This window comes from Capricornis sumatraensis, chromosome 11 (genome assembly GCF_032405125.1).
Source record: "Capricornis sumatraensis isolate serow.1 chromosome 11, serow.2, whole genome shotgun sequence".
In the NCBI taxonomy this organism is placed as follows: domain Eukaryota; kingdom Metazoa; phylum Chordata; class Mammalia; order Artiodactyla; family Bovidae; genus Capricornis; species Capricornis sumatraensis.
The window spans coordinates 35,878,993-35,898,321 of record NC_091079.1 but is presented as its reverse complement, the minus strand read 5'-3'; the positions used below and the strand labels follow the sequence as shown (position 1 = coordinate 35,898,321).

At 52.0% G+C, this 19,329-nt stretch overlaps 1 protein-coding gene across 1 annotated transcript; it reads left to right on the top strand.

Moving 5' to 3' along the window:
• Positions 1-386: 386 nt before the first annotated feature.
• Positions 387-18,615, top strand: FAM83A (family with sequence similarity 83 member A). Its single transcript, XM_068984046.1, has 4 exons — positions 387-866; positions 10,554-10,721; positions 11,528-11,652; positions 18,081-18,615. Exons 1-4 carry the CDS (start codon positions 387-389, stop codon positions 18,613-18,615), a joined length of 1,308 nt encoding a protein of 435 aa, XP_068840147.1.
• Positions 18,616-19,329: the final 714 nt, after the last annotated feature.

Here is a 19,329-nt window from a genome sequence, read left to right as displayed (position 1 = left end):
AGGGAGCTCAGGGAGAATTGCACAACAAGCTGGAAAGCTGGCTCAGCGCGGCTGCTGGGAGGAGAGGAAGTCTCCCAGGGCTGAGTGTGCCCAGGCATGAAGGAGCCGGCCCTCCTGGCCGGCGGGCAGGGCGGGCGTTGCTCAGAGATAAGCCAACCCCTGGCAGTGGGTGATGAGCCCTGTGAAGGGTTGCTCCGGACAGCAGTAAACCACCTCCTCGGAGCAGCTACTCCTGGCTGCGGGCCTCACAGCAGTGCCAGGAACGGGTGCTTTTCAGAGGTGCCAGGAACCCCGCTCCTCCTGGGCGGTGTGGCCCTGACATCAGGAAGGGCTCAGGTATCAGCCGCTCCCTGCCTTCCCCCGCCACGACTCAGGATCAGGGCAGCATGAGCCGGGCAAGACACTTGGGCAAGATCCAGAAACGCCTAGAAGATGTCAAGAGCCAGTGGGTCCGGCCAGCCAGGGTGGACTTCAGCGACAATGAGAGTGCCCGGCTGGCCACAGACGCCCTCTTGGATGGGGGTCCTGAGGCCTACTGGCAGGCGCTCAGCCAGGAAGGCGAGGTGGACTTCCTGTCCTCAGTGGAGGCCCAATACATCCAGGCCCAGGCCAAGGAGCCCCCCTGTGCCCTGGAGCCCCCAGGGGCAGCTGAGGCAGGCTCCAAGGGGCTCGACTCCTGCTCCCTGCAATCAGGTACCTACTTCCCCGTGGCCTCAGAGGGCAGTGAGCCGGCCCTGCTGCACACCTGGGCCTCCGCCGAGAAGCCCTACCTGAAGGAGAAGTCCAGCGCCACCGTGTACTTCCAGACAGACAAGCACAGCAACATCAGGGACCTCATCCGCCGCTGTATCACCCGGACCAGCCAGGTAGCGATGGCCGAGCCCGCGCCTCCTTGGCCACAGGGGTGAGGGTGGGGGTTGCAGGAAAGCAGAAAGGGGTGCCTCCTGCTCTGAGGCATGCAGTCCAGATGACTGGAGCATAGGGTGGAACCAGGGATGTTTCTCTCTGCCTGGCCCTGGATCACTGACTTCCAGATTCCCCCTTGTCACCATCTGGCTTTCCTGGCCACCCATCGCTGGAACTCCTATTATAGCTTCCCTTCTGACCCTCCTCTCCCATCTTGACCCTGACCACCTAGTCTCCAAGCTGCTGTAAACACTTTTTATGTTTCGGCCATGCCACACGGCCTGTGGGATCCTAGTTCTCCGACCAGGGCTTGAAGCCGAGCTGCCTGTGGCGGAAGCGCAGTCTTAACCATCGGACAGCCAGGGAAGTCCCTGTAGATGATTCTTCTATACTTGAAACTGAATTTGTCCCCTTTACTGCTTAGAGTCTTTAGTGGCTCCCACCTGCCCCCACTGGGAAGAGCTGACTCCGCAGCGCAGCTCACAAGCCCTCCAGTTCCTCTCCCCTGTTTCGCCACTCAATCCCGAGTGACCTGAAGATTTTCAAACCCACCAGGCTCTGTCTTGAGGCCTCTGCACATGCCGTTCCTTCTGCCAGGAGCCCCCTCACCTTCCTGGCGTCTCCTCCAACACCTACTCCTTCTCAAGACCAAAGGGGACTGAAGTCCCCTTCTCAGGTAGGCTTTCCTGAGTCCCCCAGGCTAGGCGAAGCGCCTCGCATCTGTGCTTCTGAATGAAGGGGCTTGCTCCACTGGGACGCAAACCTGTCCTGTTTCCTCTCAGACTCGTCTGGCCCTGTCTGCCCACAAATCCAGCACAGCGCTTGAATCCAGCCGGTGGTCGGCAGAGGACAGAGGAAGCAGCAGAAAAGATTTCTCCCTCCCCAGAGTGTTTACCTATTAATAGGTGACTTTAGAGGAAGAAAAATCCTTCAAGACCAGAGCTTAGCTGGCAGAATTTAAGGCACCGAGACTGGCACTTGGTCAGGAGTTCCCTTGCTGCTCCTGGACTGTGGATCCACAGGGGCTGCACACTGTCAGCCCGGGAGAGGGGATCATCCTACCTACATGCACAAAATGACTCCTTAGCATAGGGGTATGGGTGGCCCCTCTCTTCCCAAAACTGCAGAGAGCCAGAGGTGAGAATGGCCTCCCAGGAGAAGACTTTGTTATCTGTAAAGGGTCTCCCTGTCTCATCACTCAAATTATTTATTTTACATTTATGTGTGTGGGTGTTAGTCGCTCAGTCATGTCCAATTCTTTGTGACCCCATGGACTGTAACCCGCCAGGCTCCTCTGTCCGTGGGGATTCTCCAGGCAAGAATACTGGAGTGGGTAGACATTTCCTTTTCCAGGGAATCTTCCCGACCAGGGTCTCCTGCCTTGCAGGCGGATTTTTTACCATCTGAGCCACCAAAGCATTAATTCTGTTACATCTAAAAGAACTTGAAAAAGAACAAATTGATATTTAAGCTCCTTTTCTGCTAAGATCCCACTCTCATGATGGACTCCCCTCCCAAGTTCAATACTGTGTGAAATCCCCTTTTTAAATTTTTTTAATATTGATGTGTTTGGCTGTGCCAGGTCTTAGTTGTATCACATGGGATCTTTGATCTTAGTTGCAGCATGTGGGATCTAGTTCCCAAACCAGGGATTGAAACTGAAGCCCCTGCACTGGGCGTGCAGAGTCTTAGCCACTGGACCAAAATCCCTGTGTGAAATCTCCTGGCTCCAGAAGAAGCCACCAGCAGTGGGGAAGCTGTGCTTAAAAGAGGAGAAGGAGCAGAGTTCTGAAGAACAAAATAGAAGATAACAGGGGGTAGAGCATCGACTTTCACGTTGCTAGGCTACTTCAGAGCAATAATTCACATTTCGCTGACGTTTTGCTGATGGGCTCAGGCGGGCAGTCAGGAGTGCCCACACTGCCTGGGGTGGGCTGCACGACCCAGGGCAAGTCCCTGGGCCTCCCCAGGCCCCAGATTCCACACTGGACTAAGGTCCTTTCCAGGTCCCGGGGCCTGTTCCTAAGCGTGCTACCTCTGGCCTCTCTGTGCTGAAGTTCAGTGCTCTCCTGAGGGGCGGGGACCAATGGTGGTGGTGAAATTCTCAACCTCAGCTGCAGCTTGAAGGGGGAGTGAGGCTCCTGGAAAGCAGGCAGGTGAGGGCTTGTGAAACATCGTCCCCCTGCCAAATCCTTCTCCTACCCCGACCCCACCCAGGGAGGCATCTCTCTGCCTCTGTGAACTCGAGGCCTGCTGCTGACCTTTGCTCTATCCACACAGCATGTTACAAACTTAGGAGAACACTTAAAAATCAGAAGATTCCACTCAACAGTAAGAATTTCCAGCTCCCTTAGCAAGTCGGAAGAGTGGCTCTGTGGGTGCTGAGTCGAGGCCACCCCTTTGGGTGGGTCGCCTTCACTGCGCTCTACGTCAGTCCCGCTCATCCCGGCCCTGATGTTGTGGTTGCTGTTTAGTTGCTCAGTCATGTCCGACTCTTTGTGACCCCACGGACTGCAGCACGCCAGGCTCCTGTGTCCTCCACTATCTTCCAGACTTTGCTCAAAATCATGTCCCATGGGCAGAGAAGCCTGGCAGGCTATACCCTGGCAGTCCATGGGGTCGCAAAAAAGTCAGACACAACTTAGCAACTAAACTACAACAAAGTCAAGGAAGGCCCTGATGACCTTCATTTTGTTAGCTGTCAGGCTTCTGCAGGCAGTTTGTGATATCACTCGCATACACAGCACACGCACGCCTCCGGAGTGACCAGTGACCTGTTCCCACAGAGATGCCAGGGAGGCTGGATCCCCAGTCACGGGCGGTCCTTGGGAAGTAGCGTCCACACAGAGGGGGCGGGCGGGAGCAGGTTTGTGCTCTCCCTCTCCTATGGCTTCAGCCCCCGCAGAAGAGAACAGAGAGGAATGAACAGAGCCAGCAGTGTATATTCCCTGTGGAGCAGGAGTTCGCCCTGTTTCCCGTTATGCTGTCATCCCTTTATTCCACAAAGCCTGCACTGGCCAGGCCCTGCACCCAGGACGGCAGAGCAGAACAAGAGGCATCCCTCCTCCCAGCCACCTGCCCTTAGGGGAATCGAGTGGACACTGGACTTGAACAACCCGCTGTGCCTGGGAGCAGAGGGGAGCATGACTAAAGCAGGCTTCACAGAAAAGGTGACCTGTGAGTTGAGTCTCAGAGGCTGAGTAAGAGTTTGCTGAGCACAGAAGGGAGGGAAAGGAACTCCAGGCCTAGGGCGGGTCAAGAGCAGAGGTCAGGAGGAGGGAGAGGGCTGGATGCCCTGGAGGCAGGGAGACCGGGAAAGGACTATCAGGAAGGAACTTGCAGTTCCCTACAGTACGCGTTGGCACTTTAAGGATACAAGAAAACAGGTAATAGCCATGGTCCCTTACAGATTTATATATAGGATAGATCAGGAAATGGCACCCCACTCCAGTACTCTTGCCTGGAAAGTCCCATGGATGGAGGAGCCTGGTGGGCTGCAGTCCGTGGGTCAGTCACTGGGAGTCGGACACGACTGAGCGACTTCACTTTCACTTTTCACTTTCATGCATTGGAGAAGGAAATGACAACCCACTCCAGTGTTCTTGCCTGGAGAATCCCAGGGATGGGGGAGCCTGGTGGGCTGCCGTCTATGGGGTTGCACAGAGTCGGACACGACTGAAGTGACTTAGCAGCAGCAGCAGATCAGGAAATAAGTGCCAGAGCCTATTTCAGCTGTAGAACATGTTTATATAGGTGAGTCTCTATTCATGATAGTACCTAAGTGCTAGTGATTTCAAAGCAACTTAGAGTGGCTTTTCTCCTTCTCTCCTTGTTTTAAATTTTGTCTTTTAATTTAAAATTTCCAAAGAGGAGCTGGTTGGACCCTTGGACCAAGTCAACTCTGATCTCTGCAAACCTTTATGGCTGGTCTAAAGATAGCTGGCTTTTGGGTCAAGTACCAAGTTCTTCCCTGGTGGCTCAGACGGTAAAGTGTCTGCCTGCAATTTGGGAGACCTGGGTTCAATCCCTGAGTCAGGAAAATCCCCTGGAGAAGGAAATGGCAACCCACTCTAGTACTCTTGCCTGGCAAATCCCACGGACGGAGGAGCCTGGCAGTCTACAGTCCATGGGGTCGCAAAGAGTCGGATAGGACAGAGCAACTTCACTTTCACCAAGAAGCAGGAGGCACCGCACACCACGCAGGGCCATGTGGGGAGCACCAGGGTCCATTGCGGGCTGAGGGGGTGGGAGGAGCCAGGGAATGCGTGGGCATAAGTCTTTATTGTGATTTTGCAGGAAAGGCAAGGCAGGGCGAGATAAACTGTTGAGAATTGGTTCGTTTGAATAATTCCGAAGGCTCGGAGCCACAGGTAGTCCCCGGTTGTCCTGTTCTTGGCACTGGGGTGATTTAGGGTGGGAAAAGAAATATTGTCAGGATGCTGGAGAGTTAGATAACGGAAGCTTGGGACATGGGTCTGTATTGCTTGGTTAGCATCTCAGAGGCTGCTCCTAGGCAATATGTTTGCCACCTCTAATAATAAACTAACCCTAGGATGTCAAAGCATCACAAATTACAGAAAACAAAAAACATGAATAACCCATCCTCCAAGTGTGGTCCAGGATCCCCGAAGGTTCCCAGACCCCTCCAGTGAGTCTGTGAGGTACTGCCCTTTCTAACCACTCATTTGTGTGAGATTGGACTACCTTTATATGCTTCCTGTAAACAACACATCACAGCAGATTGCTACAAGAGCCATATGAGAACCAGCTGTCTCCTGTTAAGCCAGACACCACAGAGATCTGCAAAACTGAAAAATAATGCCATTCTGTTCACTCCATTGTTGCTTTGGAAAGTATAGTTATTTTTGCCTTAAAATTGTTATTCATGTTAGCATGTGATGAGTTTAATCTTGCTTTAAGTAACAAATATTAGTTGTTTTAAAATAATGTTTAAGAAACATTAAACATTTTCTCAATTTGTTTTTAATATGATAAATATCAATAGTTATAATCCACATAAACAAAGCTCTTTGGAAGCCTCAGTAATTTTTAAGAGTGTAAAGGGGTCCTGAGGCCAAAATGTTGGAGACCCTGAGCAGACAAGCCCCCCAGCCCTGCTGGATTCCTCTTCCTCTCCCTTTAAGTGCAGAAAGAACTCTACCCAGCTCCCTGGGGAGGTGGGGGTGGGGGAGTGGGGCAATGCAGAGGAGCAAATGGGCAGCTGTAAGCCGGTTCCCAAGAAGCTCCATGCCCCCACCCCTATGTCAAGGACCACCTTCTCAGGCCGAGCCCCTGCCCTGGGAGCAGCTGAGTGGAGAACAAGGCTCAGGGATGGGACCCAGCAGGAAGCCTGCCCCCACCACACCATGCGCTGAGGAAGCTGATGAGCGTGCCCCTGGCCCCGCACCTGGTAACTGGGACTCCAGGGCCTCGGGTACCACCAGGGGCCCCATGGCGAGCTCTCTGGCTGTTCCTCTGACATGCGCTGCCAAGGGAGGGCAGACTGGGTAGAGAGGGGTCCAGCGCCCCCACCCTGCCACCATCCTCCTGGGATCTGTGATTGGCCGGTCTCCCGTCCCACGGGGGGTTCCCCAGAGTAAGCCCCTCTTCCCCTCTGAGTGCTGGAGCTCCGTGCTGGTGTATTGTCAGTGCTCCAGGTGGGCATTGAGGGCAAGAAGCACCTGGCACAGACAGGGGTGATGCTAAAGGGGGGAGCATACGATTGGAGGGGATGGGCCTCTCACAGCTGCCTTTCTAAGGGGTCTTGGCCCCCTCACCCTGTGGTCAGCAGATAGGTGATGGTGGAGGGTCCACCCGGGCCCTTTCTGCCCATGTTCTCTTTGAGCTCTGCTCTCTGGGGTCCCCCAGCCCTCCCAGGCTTGACTCTCCTTCCCTACCCATCCCTAACCCACAAGCAGAGAAGAGACAGACTACATCTGATGTAAACAGAGATGAGTCCTTCTCTTAGCCCACGGCAGACTGGTTGGGAGTGTGGCTCTGGGTTGGGATCAAGGGCATCTCCAGCCTTCCAGCCCTGCAGCTTTTGGCAAGTTACTTAACATCTCTACACCCCTGTTCTTCACCAGGGAAGTCAGGGTCATGGTGTTGTTGTGAAGGTCACAGGAAACAAACGTGCGGCTGAGAGTAGGTGCTCAGGAAATCAGGTGCTCAGGTGCTGTGGTTATTACGCATCAACCAAACTCTAAAAGGGAGCATCAGGGACTCCAGGACTCCACGCTTCCACTGCGGGGCTGCGAGTTCAAGCCCTGGTCAGGGAACTAAGATCCTGCATGCTGTGAGGCATAAATAAATAAAGAGCGAAAATTATGTTGTTTTTTTTTTTTTTTAAGGGAGCATCAGCACATATGAGAGAAAGGGAAGAGTAGCAATCAAAGGACAAAGTGGGGCGTGGGGTGCTAAGTGCCTCCAACAACTGGCCCCTACATGGTTGGTGGCCCCACCAGGACCCAAATCGCCTCTCCCCTCCCGTCTCCTGCCTTCCCGAAAGCAGCAGGATTTCCAGCCCATGAGAAACTCACGTCTCCCTGGCTGGTAGTGGAGGGTTCTCAGCCACGATTCGAGGTCTCCGCAGGATGAATGCTGCTTGTGGGCACTGCCCCAGCAGACCTGCAGACCCCTGACTGGGTCCCTCCATCTCTCTGAGGCTCCAGATTCCCAGAGCTGCCCTGCCAGGCTGTGCTCCCAGGTCGACTTCCTTCCTTAGCACAGGAAGTACCTCCCTCTCCTTCTCAGCCAACCCCATGCCTCCATGCTGCTGGGGCTGCTAAGTCACTTCAGTCGTGACCAACTCTGTGTGACCCCATAGATGACAGCCCACCAGGCTCCCCCGTCCCTGGGATTCTCTAGGCAAGAACACTGGAGTGGGTTGCAATTTCCTTCTCCAATGCATGAAAGTGAAAAGTGAAAGTGAAGTCCCTCAGTCGTGTCTGACCCTCAGCGACTGCAGCCCACCAGGCTCCTTCATCCATGGGATTTTCCAGGCAGGAGTACTGGAGTGGGGTGCCATCGCCTTCTCCAGTGCCTCCATGCTAATCCGTCTGATTGGCCCTAAGAAGATTCCCAGATGGTACAGTGGTGAAGAACCCACCTGCCAATGCAGAAGACATAAGAGATGCGGGTTCTATCTCTGGGTCAGCAAGATCCCTGGAGAAGGAAATGGTAACCATTCCAATATTCTTGCCCGGAGAATCCCATGGATAGAAGAGCCTGGTGGGCCACAGGCCATAGGGTCTCAAGGAGTCAAACATGACTGAAGCAGCTTAGCACATGTGCACAAAACGTCCAGGGTGATCTCAGCTTGAGAGTCTTAATTGCATCTGCAAAGACTCTCTTTCCCAAATGAGGTCACAGCCACAGTTTTGGTGGTTGAAAGGTAGGCGTATCTTTTGGGATTTCATCATTCAGCTCACTAGGCCCTGTGAGGTGGGACTCCCACACAGGGGATGGAAGAAGTTGTATACGTGAGTGCTCAGTCACTAAAGTTGCGTCCTACTCTTTGCCCCCCCATGGCCTGTAGCCCATCAGGCTCCTCTGTCCCTGAGGATTCTCCAGGCAAGAACACTGGAGCAGATTGCCATGCCCCTCCAGAGCATCCTCCTGAACCAGAGGTTGAGGCCGAGTCTCTTGTGTCTCCCACACCAGTAGGTTCTTCACCACTAGTGTCACCTGGCGAGCCCCGGGAAGAAGTTACTGACCTTGAACTGATCCAGCTGGGAGACAGTGCCAACAGGAGGCAAACAAGATGAACCTGGATGCCATGAGCCTGTCTCTCCAGGCATCCCTTACATTAGGGTGCTGGGCTTTTTGTAAACCCAGCCAAAACATTCTGTCCATTAGTCACCCGCTTACCAGCCCTGGCTCTGGGAAACAGGGACTCACTGGGACACAACTGGGAGGATTTACTGACCTCCTAAGGTGAGAGAACTGTCTCTTTCGCCAATATCTTGGAGGAGGAGGCATTTATCTTTCAGGAGAGAGGTCCTCAGAGTTATTGCCATCATAAGCTTTAATGTGTACAAGTACTTAACCGTGGGCTTCCCTGGCGGCTCAGATGGTAGAGAATCTGCCTGCAATGCAGGAACACCCAGGTTCGATCCCTGGCTTGGGAAGATCCCCTGGAGGAGGGCATGGCAACCCATGCCAGTATTCTTGCCTGGAGAATCCCGTGGACAGAGGAGCCTGGTGGGCTACCATCCAAGGGGCCACAGAGAGTCGGACATGATTGAGGTACTAACACACACACATGTGCTTAACTGTGTGTTAACAGAGCCACGGTTCTAAACATCTCTAGTGACCTATAGGCCAGAGTGAGCAATTTCTCAGTGGTCCCCTCCACTGTCCAGACACCCAGAGCAACTGAGCAGCAAGTCAGCTCCATGTAGGTGCCAGTCAACTCCTTCACCTCCCTCTTTGACCCTCTTCTTGTTCTTGCTACTTCCAGATGTTTATGGTCCAAAATAATGTATTGTAACTATTAGAAAAGTGGCAGAACATTATTATTACAGGTGACATTGAAGAAAAAATCACCATAGTCTCCCAGCCAAATACGATTGCCAATTTTGGCTTTGCACTTGTCTACCTATATACCTCCTTCCCTCACTGGCAATTGTAGTAGACATGCTATCATTTTGTCCTTTGTTTTCTTTTTTCACTTGGTTAATTGTTAATACACATTTGGTGAGCATTATACTAAACAGAAAGATTTGCTTAAACATTTCACTGTTCCTTATAGTTTCTATGTAACCATTATAATGATCATTTTAATGGCTGCTGAATAATCTACCTGTCAATGCCTGGTTGGGGAACTAAAATCTCATAAGCCACGCGGTATGGTCAAAAATAAGATAAATTGCAGTGCTGTTGGCACAAGAAGGATGAATGGGTGCCTGGCAGGAACACGTACTTCTCTCCCTGTGACTGGATATCTAGACCCCCTCACTCCCCGAGTTTCTGCTCTGCCGGACGACGCAATACCTGCTGGTTGAGTAGGACTCCCTTCTCCACCCACTGGGGCAGCTCAGTATCTAGTCTAGTTTATACTTCCTGGGGTCTCCACAAGTGTCTGGCTTGAGACTTAAAAACATTTGAAAGCCAGTGGCCATAGAGTGCCTTCGAGCTCCAAACAGCTGCTGCTGCTGCTGCTAAGTCGCGTCAGTCGTGTCTGACTCTGTGCGACCCCATAGACGGCAGCCCACCAGGCTCCACCGTCCATGGGATTTTCCAGGCAAGAGTACTGGAGTGGGGTGCCATTGCCTCCTCTGTCCAAATAGCTAAGAACCCATAACTGTAAATCTGTCCCTCTCCTGTGATTCTGCCCAACCACCTCCCCTGGCCTCATCTCCGCCTCTCTGCCTCCTCGCTTTTTGCTTTTCTCTCCTTTCTCCTCTGCACTTTCCACTCCAACAGTGGGAGGAGAGGCCAGAGGATATGAGGAGGGGCTGGGGACGGGTAGGGCCTGGCTGCCGCTCTGTGTGCTTCCACAGTTCTGCCCTGTCGTCCCCCCCCACCCCCGGTGCAGCCCTCACGGGACCAGCGCTCCCAGGCCCACTGGGACTGAGGAGTTAGGCCAAAACCAGCTAGCACCTGGCCCTGACCTTCTGGGGTCCGACCCCTCTGCCCTGGCCCAGGTCCTGGCCATCCTGATGGACGTGTTCACGGACGTGGAGATCTTCTGTGACATCCTAGAGGCGGCCAACAAGCGCGGGGTGTTTGTCTGTGTGCTCCTGGACCAGGGAGGCGTGAAGCTCTTCCAGGAGATGTGTGACAAAACCCAGATCTCTGACACTCATCTCAAGGTAGGGCCCCGTGATGGTGCGAAAGGCACTTTGTGTGAGGATAGGATAGGCTATGCCGTGGCGACACATGCCCGCATCTCACTATAATAAACATCCACTTCCTGCTCAAAGTCCAGGTCAGATGGCCCTTCCTCATGATGTGAAAGTGAGGCCCAGTCATGTCTGACTCTTTGTAACCCCATGGGCTATACAATCCATGGAATTCTCTAGGCCAGGATACTGGAGTGGGTAGCCTGTCCCTTCTCCAGGGGATCTTCCCAACCCAGGAATTGAACTGGAGCCTCCTGCTTTGCAGGCAGATTCTTTACCAACTGAGCTATCAGGGAAGCCCTAGACACTAATGAAGGGTACCGTAAACCCGTGATGTGAGCGGTTTCCCCATCAGAAGCAGCTGAGCTCACACCCCTGGACTTGGATTCAGAAGACCTCAGCCCCATCCTGCCTGAAAGCTGTGTAGCTGTGCCATAAGGAACACACGGCCCCGAGAAACAGGGACAGGGGAGAGAGGGCAGGAGGATTCTGAGGGGTGTGCTTAGGGCCTGAACTGGAAGAGCATCCTATCACTCCTGTTTTCTACTTTGTTTGAATTCTACCATCTCCCCTTTCTTTTCTTCTTCATTACTCAAATAATGTCAGGATATGGAAGAAAATTTAGAAGATTCAGCCAAGGAGAGCTTAAAAATGGCCCATAATCCCACCAACTAGTGATAACCCTTTTGCTCTTGCTGAGCATCCTTCCAGACATTTCTAGACAGGTGTGTGACCGTAAATATATAGTGAGGACACCTTGACTTCCCTTCCAACAGAATATCTCCATCCGGAGTGTGGAAGGAGAAGTGTACTGTGCCAAGTCAGGCAGGAAGTTCTCCGGCCAAATCTGGGAGAAGTTCATCATCTCGGATTGGAGATATGTCCTGTGTGGATCGTACAGGTGAGTGCTGGGTTCCACCTTCTGTTGGGGCTTCGAGGAGGCCAAGGCTGAACTCAGTGCAGACCAGCCCCAACCGCTCAAATCCACACAGCCACCTGCAGCTCCTGGGGGAACTGGGGACTCATCACCTACACGAGACTGGAGACAGAACCTGCCTGGGAGAAAGGGGGAAATCTGGGTCCTTCCTGGGAGGAATCTCGGGTAGGGAGACACTTCCAAGTGCCTTGGTTTCCCTTTGCGTTGCAATAGGACGTTTCCTCGCTTCCTTTCTCAGAGCTCTCAGGTGTGATTCTAAAGCCATGCAATTTGCTGTGTTGTCTCTGGGGGCCCTATTTTACTTCCAAAATGTTTCATTATTTTGATACAGACAGTGTACAGAGACATTAGCACATGCCAGATAAGGCATCCATTTAAAGTGTGACCAGCTTCAGGGACAAGCGGGAGTCAGAAAGTTCTTCCTGCACCTGCTTCTCAAATTCCTTTGGCCTAAAGCACGTCCATCTTCTGTCACAGCAGCATCCATAGGTGTGGCGAGGGCATGTCTGCGGCCCTTCCCTTTGGATGCACACAAAGGGCTAACCAGAGAGCTCTCTCTCTCTCTAGCTGAGCCTTGAGGGGAGGGCTGGGGAGGGTCTGCGTCCCAACAGCTAAGCTCTTGTTGAGGGTCTCACTCAGCCCAGGTGATGTACCACGTGCTAGGAACACCTCCCTCTCATCAAGAAACATAGATAAATGGCCAGAATGTAGTGTGGTATGTGCTCTAAGGTCAGTATGTGCTAAGAAACGACCCCTCCTGGGGTCTTGGCTGGCAGGTCCTGGAGGTTGGATTGACACTTGGAGGATGAAAAAGGTTGGAACAGAGGGACGGGGTGCAAGAGCAGGGAGCTGAGACAGCTTGAGGAACAACATGATAAAGGCATGGCCTTCTAGCCGGCCCGATTCCCGCTCTTGCCCTGACCCTTTACCTTGGTGTGCTCTGATTATTTTTATTCCATCTTAAGTCATTTTTGAAAAATTCTGGGCTGCTGCTGCTGCTGCTAAGTCACTTCAGTCGTGTCCGACTCTGTGCGACCCCATAGACGGCAGCCCTCTAGGCTCCTCTGTTCCTGGGATTCTCCAGGCAAGAATACTGGAGTGGGTTGCCATTTCCTTCTCCAATGCATGAAAGAGAAAAGTGAAAGTAAAGTCTCTCAGTCATGCCCGACTCTTAGCGACCCCATGGACTGCAGCCTACCAGGCTCCTCCATCCATGGGATTTTCCAGGCAAGAGTACTGGAGTGGGTTGCCATTGCCTTCCCTGAAATTCTGGGCATCATCCTCTAAATCAGTTTCATAGATGGTGATACACCAGGTTGAAAAATTGTGCTCCTTTAGCCACACTGGGGGCTTCCCTGGTAGCTCAGCTGGTAAAGAATCTGCCTGCAATGGGGGAGACCTGGGTTTGATCCCTGGGTTGGGAAGATCCCTGGAGGAGGGCAGGGCAACCTTAACCTGACCCTCACGGCCACCCCTGGGCTTTCTCTACCAGGAACAGAAAGATTTTTAAATGCTAACCAGATCAAATCACTTTCATCCTTAAAATCTTTCAATGCATGTCACTGTCCTAGGGGGAAAGAAATCCACCTTCTTACATGGCCTCTGTCTCAGCAGGACTCTTCTTCCCATCCACCCTGCTGCAGCCACACTGGCCTCCTCCCAGGTCCTTCATGCCTCTGAGTCTTTGCACTTGCTGTGTATTCCCTTTGCTGGAGAGCTCATTCTTGCTGTCTTTATCCTGCTAACTCATCTTGCTGGTGGCAGCTTCCACATGAATCCCCAGAGAGCTTATCTATGAACTTGGTTAGCCAAGATCGTAAAAAACATGGTGTCAGGACCTAGACTGGGTCTGTTTTCTTTTCTATTGCTTCCTGGAAGGAAGTACAGATAATACAGTGCCTGTATGTTTATCTATGACCATAAATATCTGAGGAATGAATGAATGTTCATGTTAGGTCCTGGCCATCCAACGAGGCTACGTACATGTGTGCTAAGTTGCTTCAGTTGTATCTGACTTTTTGTGACCCCATGGACTGTAGCCCACCAGGCTCCTCTGTCCATGGGATTCTCCAGGCAAGAATACTGGAGTATTTCCATGGCCTCCTCCAGGGGATCTTTCCAGCCCAGGTCTCCACATTGCAGGCAGATTCTTTACCAGCTGAGCTACCAGGGAAGCCCCCAGTGTGGCTGAAGGAACACCATTTTTCAACCTGGTGCATCACCATCTATGAAACTGACTTAGTGGATGATGCCCAGAATTCTTAAAAAATGAAATAACATGGAATAAAAATAATCAGAGCACACTGAGGTAAAGGATGTTCAGGAAATTGTTGTGGGGTTATGCATGTATTTTCGTATGGAAACAGTTCAGGATGTAAAATGTGTTTCTCTAAGAACAGCCAAGATAAGTCTGAAGAAGAACAGGTGGGGAGGACTTGCCTGTCCAGAGATCAGGACTAGTCGTGGAGCTGCAGACAATGTGGCCCTGTGGGAGAGACAGACAGAGTGACAGAGGGACAGAACAGAAAGCCTAGACCCAGACCTGAACCTGACAGGGCATGTCAGAGGAGCGGGGAAAGGTGAGACCAGGAGAAAAATTCTCCATATGAAAAACTGGATTCTACTTCACACATACACACATATGCGTGCACACACACACAATCACCTCCCAATAGATTAAAAGAAATGTCAAAAACAACTTTAATACTTTTAGTAAAATATAGAGATGGGTGTCTTTTAGACCTTAGGATAAGGATTAGGTGTCTTAACACGGACAGTCCTCTGTGTTAACACAAAAAAGCACTGACCGAAAAGATTGCTAAAGCTGACTATACTACAGTTAAGTACTTTGGTTCACTGAGAGACAGCACAAAGTAAGTGAAATGTCAGATTACAAACTGGGAACAGGTTTTCATGATGCCCTGACAAGATCAGCATTGAGAATCACAGTGAACTCCCACAAACCACACATGAAAAACAGCACAATGGAAGTGTGGGCGAGAGGTGAGAGCAGGCGTTTCATGCAGGAGGAAACACCCGAAAAGACGTTCAGCATCATCAGTGATCAGGAAAATGCAAATCAAGGCTAGAATGAGTTACCATTTTATACCTATTCATCAAAAAAAAAAAAGACTGACAATACAAATAGTGGACTTACGAATTTCTACATCACTGGGGGTTTTCAAATCAGCACAGTGACTTTGCAAAGAGTTAGGCATTTCCTCTAAAGCTGAATATTCACCTGGTTTTACCCAGCAATTCCACTCCTAGATAGAAAAACTGGTCCGTGAGACATTAGGAGACAAGTATAAGTACTGGTGTGAGAGGGTGCTCCTCCCTCAGTCAACAGGAAAATCATCGAAGCAACTCAAATGCCTATCAGTGAGAGGATGGATGATAGAGCCCCCAGTGGAATATCATACCACAAGGACAAGTGAAGTACAGCAATAAGAAATAACATGGATAACCAGCAATATTTAAGAGAAAAAAAATCCCCAAAGAGGACATGTATGTTAAAAACAAGTAAAATAAAGATATTTACCATTGTTCCTCAGCATCTGCAGAGGACTGGTTCTAGCATCCCCACAGATACCGAAATTCAAGGACACCCAAGTGCCTCATATCAAGTGGTGTACAATTTGCATATAACTTACACACATCTTCCTGCATACTTCGTGTCTTGATTACTTAAAATACCGAATACAGTGTAGACTGTATGTAAATGGTTGCCAACTGGCAAATTCTAGTCTTGGTTTCTGAAACTTTCTGGAAGACCTTTTTTCCTGAATATTTTTCATCCTTGAGTATATGGAAGGTGGACAGTACTTTTGAGAAGACATAAAACTTTTTCTTATTATAGAAAAAGTAAAGTATAGGAACTATGACATAGGATTCTGGGTGATGATTTCTTCTATTTTGGGGAAACTGGAAAAATGTGTTCCGGAACCATGTGGTTAAATGCAAGTCATTGTCAAGATGCTAGCCTTTTATTTCGGGTGGTAGGTTCATAGATGCTGTTGTATGTTGTTCAGTTGCTGAGTTGTGACCCCGTGGACTGCGGCATGGCAGGCTTCCCTGTTCATAGGCTTCCATGTCCCCCTGTTTATAGGTGCTTAGGTTATTTAAAATTACCAAATAAAGCTACGCAAGTGTAAATGGGCCATTAATAGATGTTTGGCATGGGTCTTGAGCCAAAGATTATGATCAAATCAATTCTATGTACTTGTGAAAGTGAAAGTCGCTCAGTTGTGATCGACTCTTTGCTAGTCCACGGACTATACAGTCCATGGAAGTCTCCAGGCCAGAATACTGAAGTGGGTAGCTGTTCCCTTCTCCAGGGGATCTTCCCAACCCAGGGATCAAACCCAGGTATCCCGAATTGCAGGTGGATTCTTTACCAACTGAGCCACCAGGGAAGCCCAAGACTACCGGAGTGGGAAGCCTATCTCTTCTCCAGGAGATCTTCCCAACCCAGGAATTGAACCAAGGTCTCCTGCAATGCAGGCAGATTCTTTACCAATTGAGCTATCAGGAAAGCCCCTATGTACTTAAGAGTCAGAAACGAAAAACCCAATAAAAATAAAATTCTTACCGTGGATGGTGATAAAAGAAAGTGTAAAAGCTAGAGTACAGGATGAATGGACTTTCGGGGTGTAAGGGAGGAGCACCCTTACACAGTGAGTGTGGCGAGGAGGTAGCACTCAGGTGCTATAGGGACACGGGGGCACAGGGCACACAGTGTGTGTGGGGCCGGAAAAGTTGCCTGGGCACCTTTGGACCTTCTTGGTTGAGAAAGCACGCAGTTGCTTGGTCTAATCTAGCCTTATTCCAAACAACACAGGGGGATTTCTTCTTTTTTTTTTTTTTGGCCGCTCTGTGCAGCTTGCAGGATCCTAATTCCCAGGCCAGGGATTGAACCCCGCAGTAGAAGCGCAGTCTTAACCACTGGACCGCCAGGGAAGTTCCACAATTGACTTCCTAGTGTAGCCAACAGTGCTGCTGTCCCAGGGCTTGCTGCCTCCCTGTCAGCTGGCTGCCCACAGTCAGCATTAGCTGCCCATCTCTCTGGGTTGTGTGGGTGGCTCCTGGGTGGCAGGTGAGGTTTGGACAAAGCCTCATTGTTCTTCCCAATTTCCCCAGCTTTGCATGGGCCCTGCCCTGACTCACACAGCAGGGGACTCCAGAAGCTGGACCTGCCTTTTGGCGGAAAGACAAGTTGGGGCCTGGAGGCTGAGACCCTTGGTGAGGCTGTTTCCATCCCACACAGAGACCCTGTCTCCCTCTGACCATTCTGTATCCACTGCTCCAGGCCTGGGCCCACATTATTGATTCTCTTGACAGTTAGACTGTCACTAACCCGATAGTCTTTTGTGCTATCACCTGGCTCTTTAGGGGTGACTGGAGTGAAAAGAGTTTTCAATCAGAGATAGAAAGGAATCTGTTTAAATTAGGGAATCATAAAAGTAAGACGTAAATGCCTTAAGCATTTTGTTTTCAATAAAATGTGTAAATGAGGGGGAGGGTCAGGGCCTCTGCTTGAGGGTGTCCTTCCGCTGTGTCCAGGCAGACCCTCCATGCAGCATCTCTCCTGTCCTGTCCCCACCCCCACCCCCACAGTATTCTCCTTCCCATCCCTCCCAAAGCATAGGACTCTCCCTCCCCTTCCCACCTCTGAAAACCTGGCCACACCCTTTAGAGTTTCCTGAGCCCACAGCCCTGCCATCCAAGGAGCAGCCCAGACCCTCATTTGTTTGGAAGAGGCAGATGTCATGCATGTCACAGGTGGGGCTGCTGCGGCCCCAGCGGCTGGTGACCCCCAGCAGCACAGTGGGGGACACTGGCGCTCGGCCAGCACGTGGCCCCTCTGTTCCTCCATGGGGACTTCTGAGGGGCTCTCATCTGAGCACCAGTGGGGAGCCCTGACCCGAGGCTAGGATTTCCTCTGCATCTTAATTACTTCTGTGCAAACATTCGCTGGGGCTTCCCAGGTGGTGCTAGTGGTAAAGAATCTACCTGCCAATGCAGGAGACGCAGGTTTGATCGCTGGGTTGGGAAGCTCCCCTGGAGGAGGGGATGGGAACCCACTCCAGTGTTTTTGCCTGGAGAATTCCATGGACAGAGGAACCTGGCAGGCTACAGTCCATAGGGTTGCAAAGACCTATGACACGACTGAAGTGACTTCACACACACATATACACACACACACACAAAATCGCTGTCTCTGAGCTTCAGCTTGGTTATCCATGGGAGGGGTGACTGGGGGTTCAATCAGGGTGGAAGGAGCCAGCGTGGAGGCACAGTGGGCACACCTACCGTCCTCCTGGTCCTCCTCCAGAGCAGGGTGCCGGCGGCCTCCCCATCCCCAGCCCTCACTCTCTCTCCTCTCCCTCCAGCTTCACCTGGCTCTGTGGGCACGTGCACCGGAACATCCTCTCCAAGTTCACGGGCCAGCCAGTGGAGCTGTTCGATGAGGAGTTCCGCCACCTCTACGCCTCCTCCAAGCCTGTCATGGGCCTCAAGTCGCCCAGGCTGGCCACACCCCTGCAGCCCGGATCAGCCCCCGGACCCCCACCTGGCCGCCTCAGTGACAGCAGCGGCTCCGCCAGTGACCGCACATCCTCCAACCCCTTCAACAGCCCATCGACAGGCAGCAACCCCCAGACCCAGAGTCTGTCCACGTCCTCGGGGCCCGGCAGCCCCCTGGCCCCAAACCCACTGCTTGCCTCCAGGTTCCAGCCCCACCACAGCCCTTGGGGGAACCTGACCCCACAGGGCCACTTCTCCTCGAGGCCCTGTGATGGCCCGCCGGCCCTCTACAGCAACCTCAATGCCTACAGGCCCACTCGGCTACAGCTTGAGCATCTGGGCCTGGTGCCCAGGGTGGCCCACACCTGGAGGCCCTTTCTACAGGCCTCCCCACATTTCTGAAGAGTCCCTTCTGCCAGCTGACCTCCCTGGGGACAAGGCTGGGCATTCTTGGATTTTTCTGGCTCAAGGACCCCACTTCAACACTGAGTGGCTTGAACCTGGACGAAACCATTGCCCATATTTGAATGTTCCCAGGCCTGAGATGATTTGCTTCCTGACCCCCTGGTATGGCCCAGGCAGCACATTCCAGAAGGTTCCAGGGAGGTGGTGGGCAGGGAGCTAGAGGACAAAATCATGAACATAGAGCATCTTTCTTCCAAAGAGCCACCAGGGCTTTAATATCAACATTTCCCGAACCTGCAATGCGACAAGGGGCTGATGCAACCCAGGTTTTACTTATGGGTAAACTGAGGCACTGAGGCAGAGGGTAGGTGTGACCAAGGTCCTCCTCTGTCCCAGGGCCCAGGAATGGCCCACTCCCCAGAGATGCAGGAGGGAGAGATGCAGGAGGGAGAGATGCAGGAGATAGTCTGGGGACATACTGGATGTTTCTGGGAGGGGATGGAAATGCCTCCTCCCTGGAAGAGCCTAATACTAGAGCGTCCCTGAGGCGGTGAGTTAGGGATGGGGCCCAGAGCCTACCATTGGAAATTATGTGAGGTGGTTCAAAGTGTGGCCACCTGGGGTGGGGCAAACCAAGGCATCTAGGGGATGGAGCTGGACAAGGCCCTGTGGCAGCTCAGCTCTTTGCTTTGAAGAGCCTTGGGCTGACCT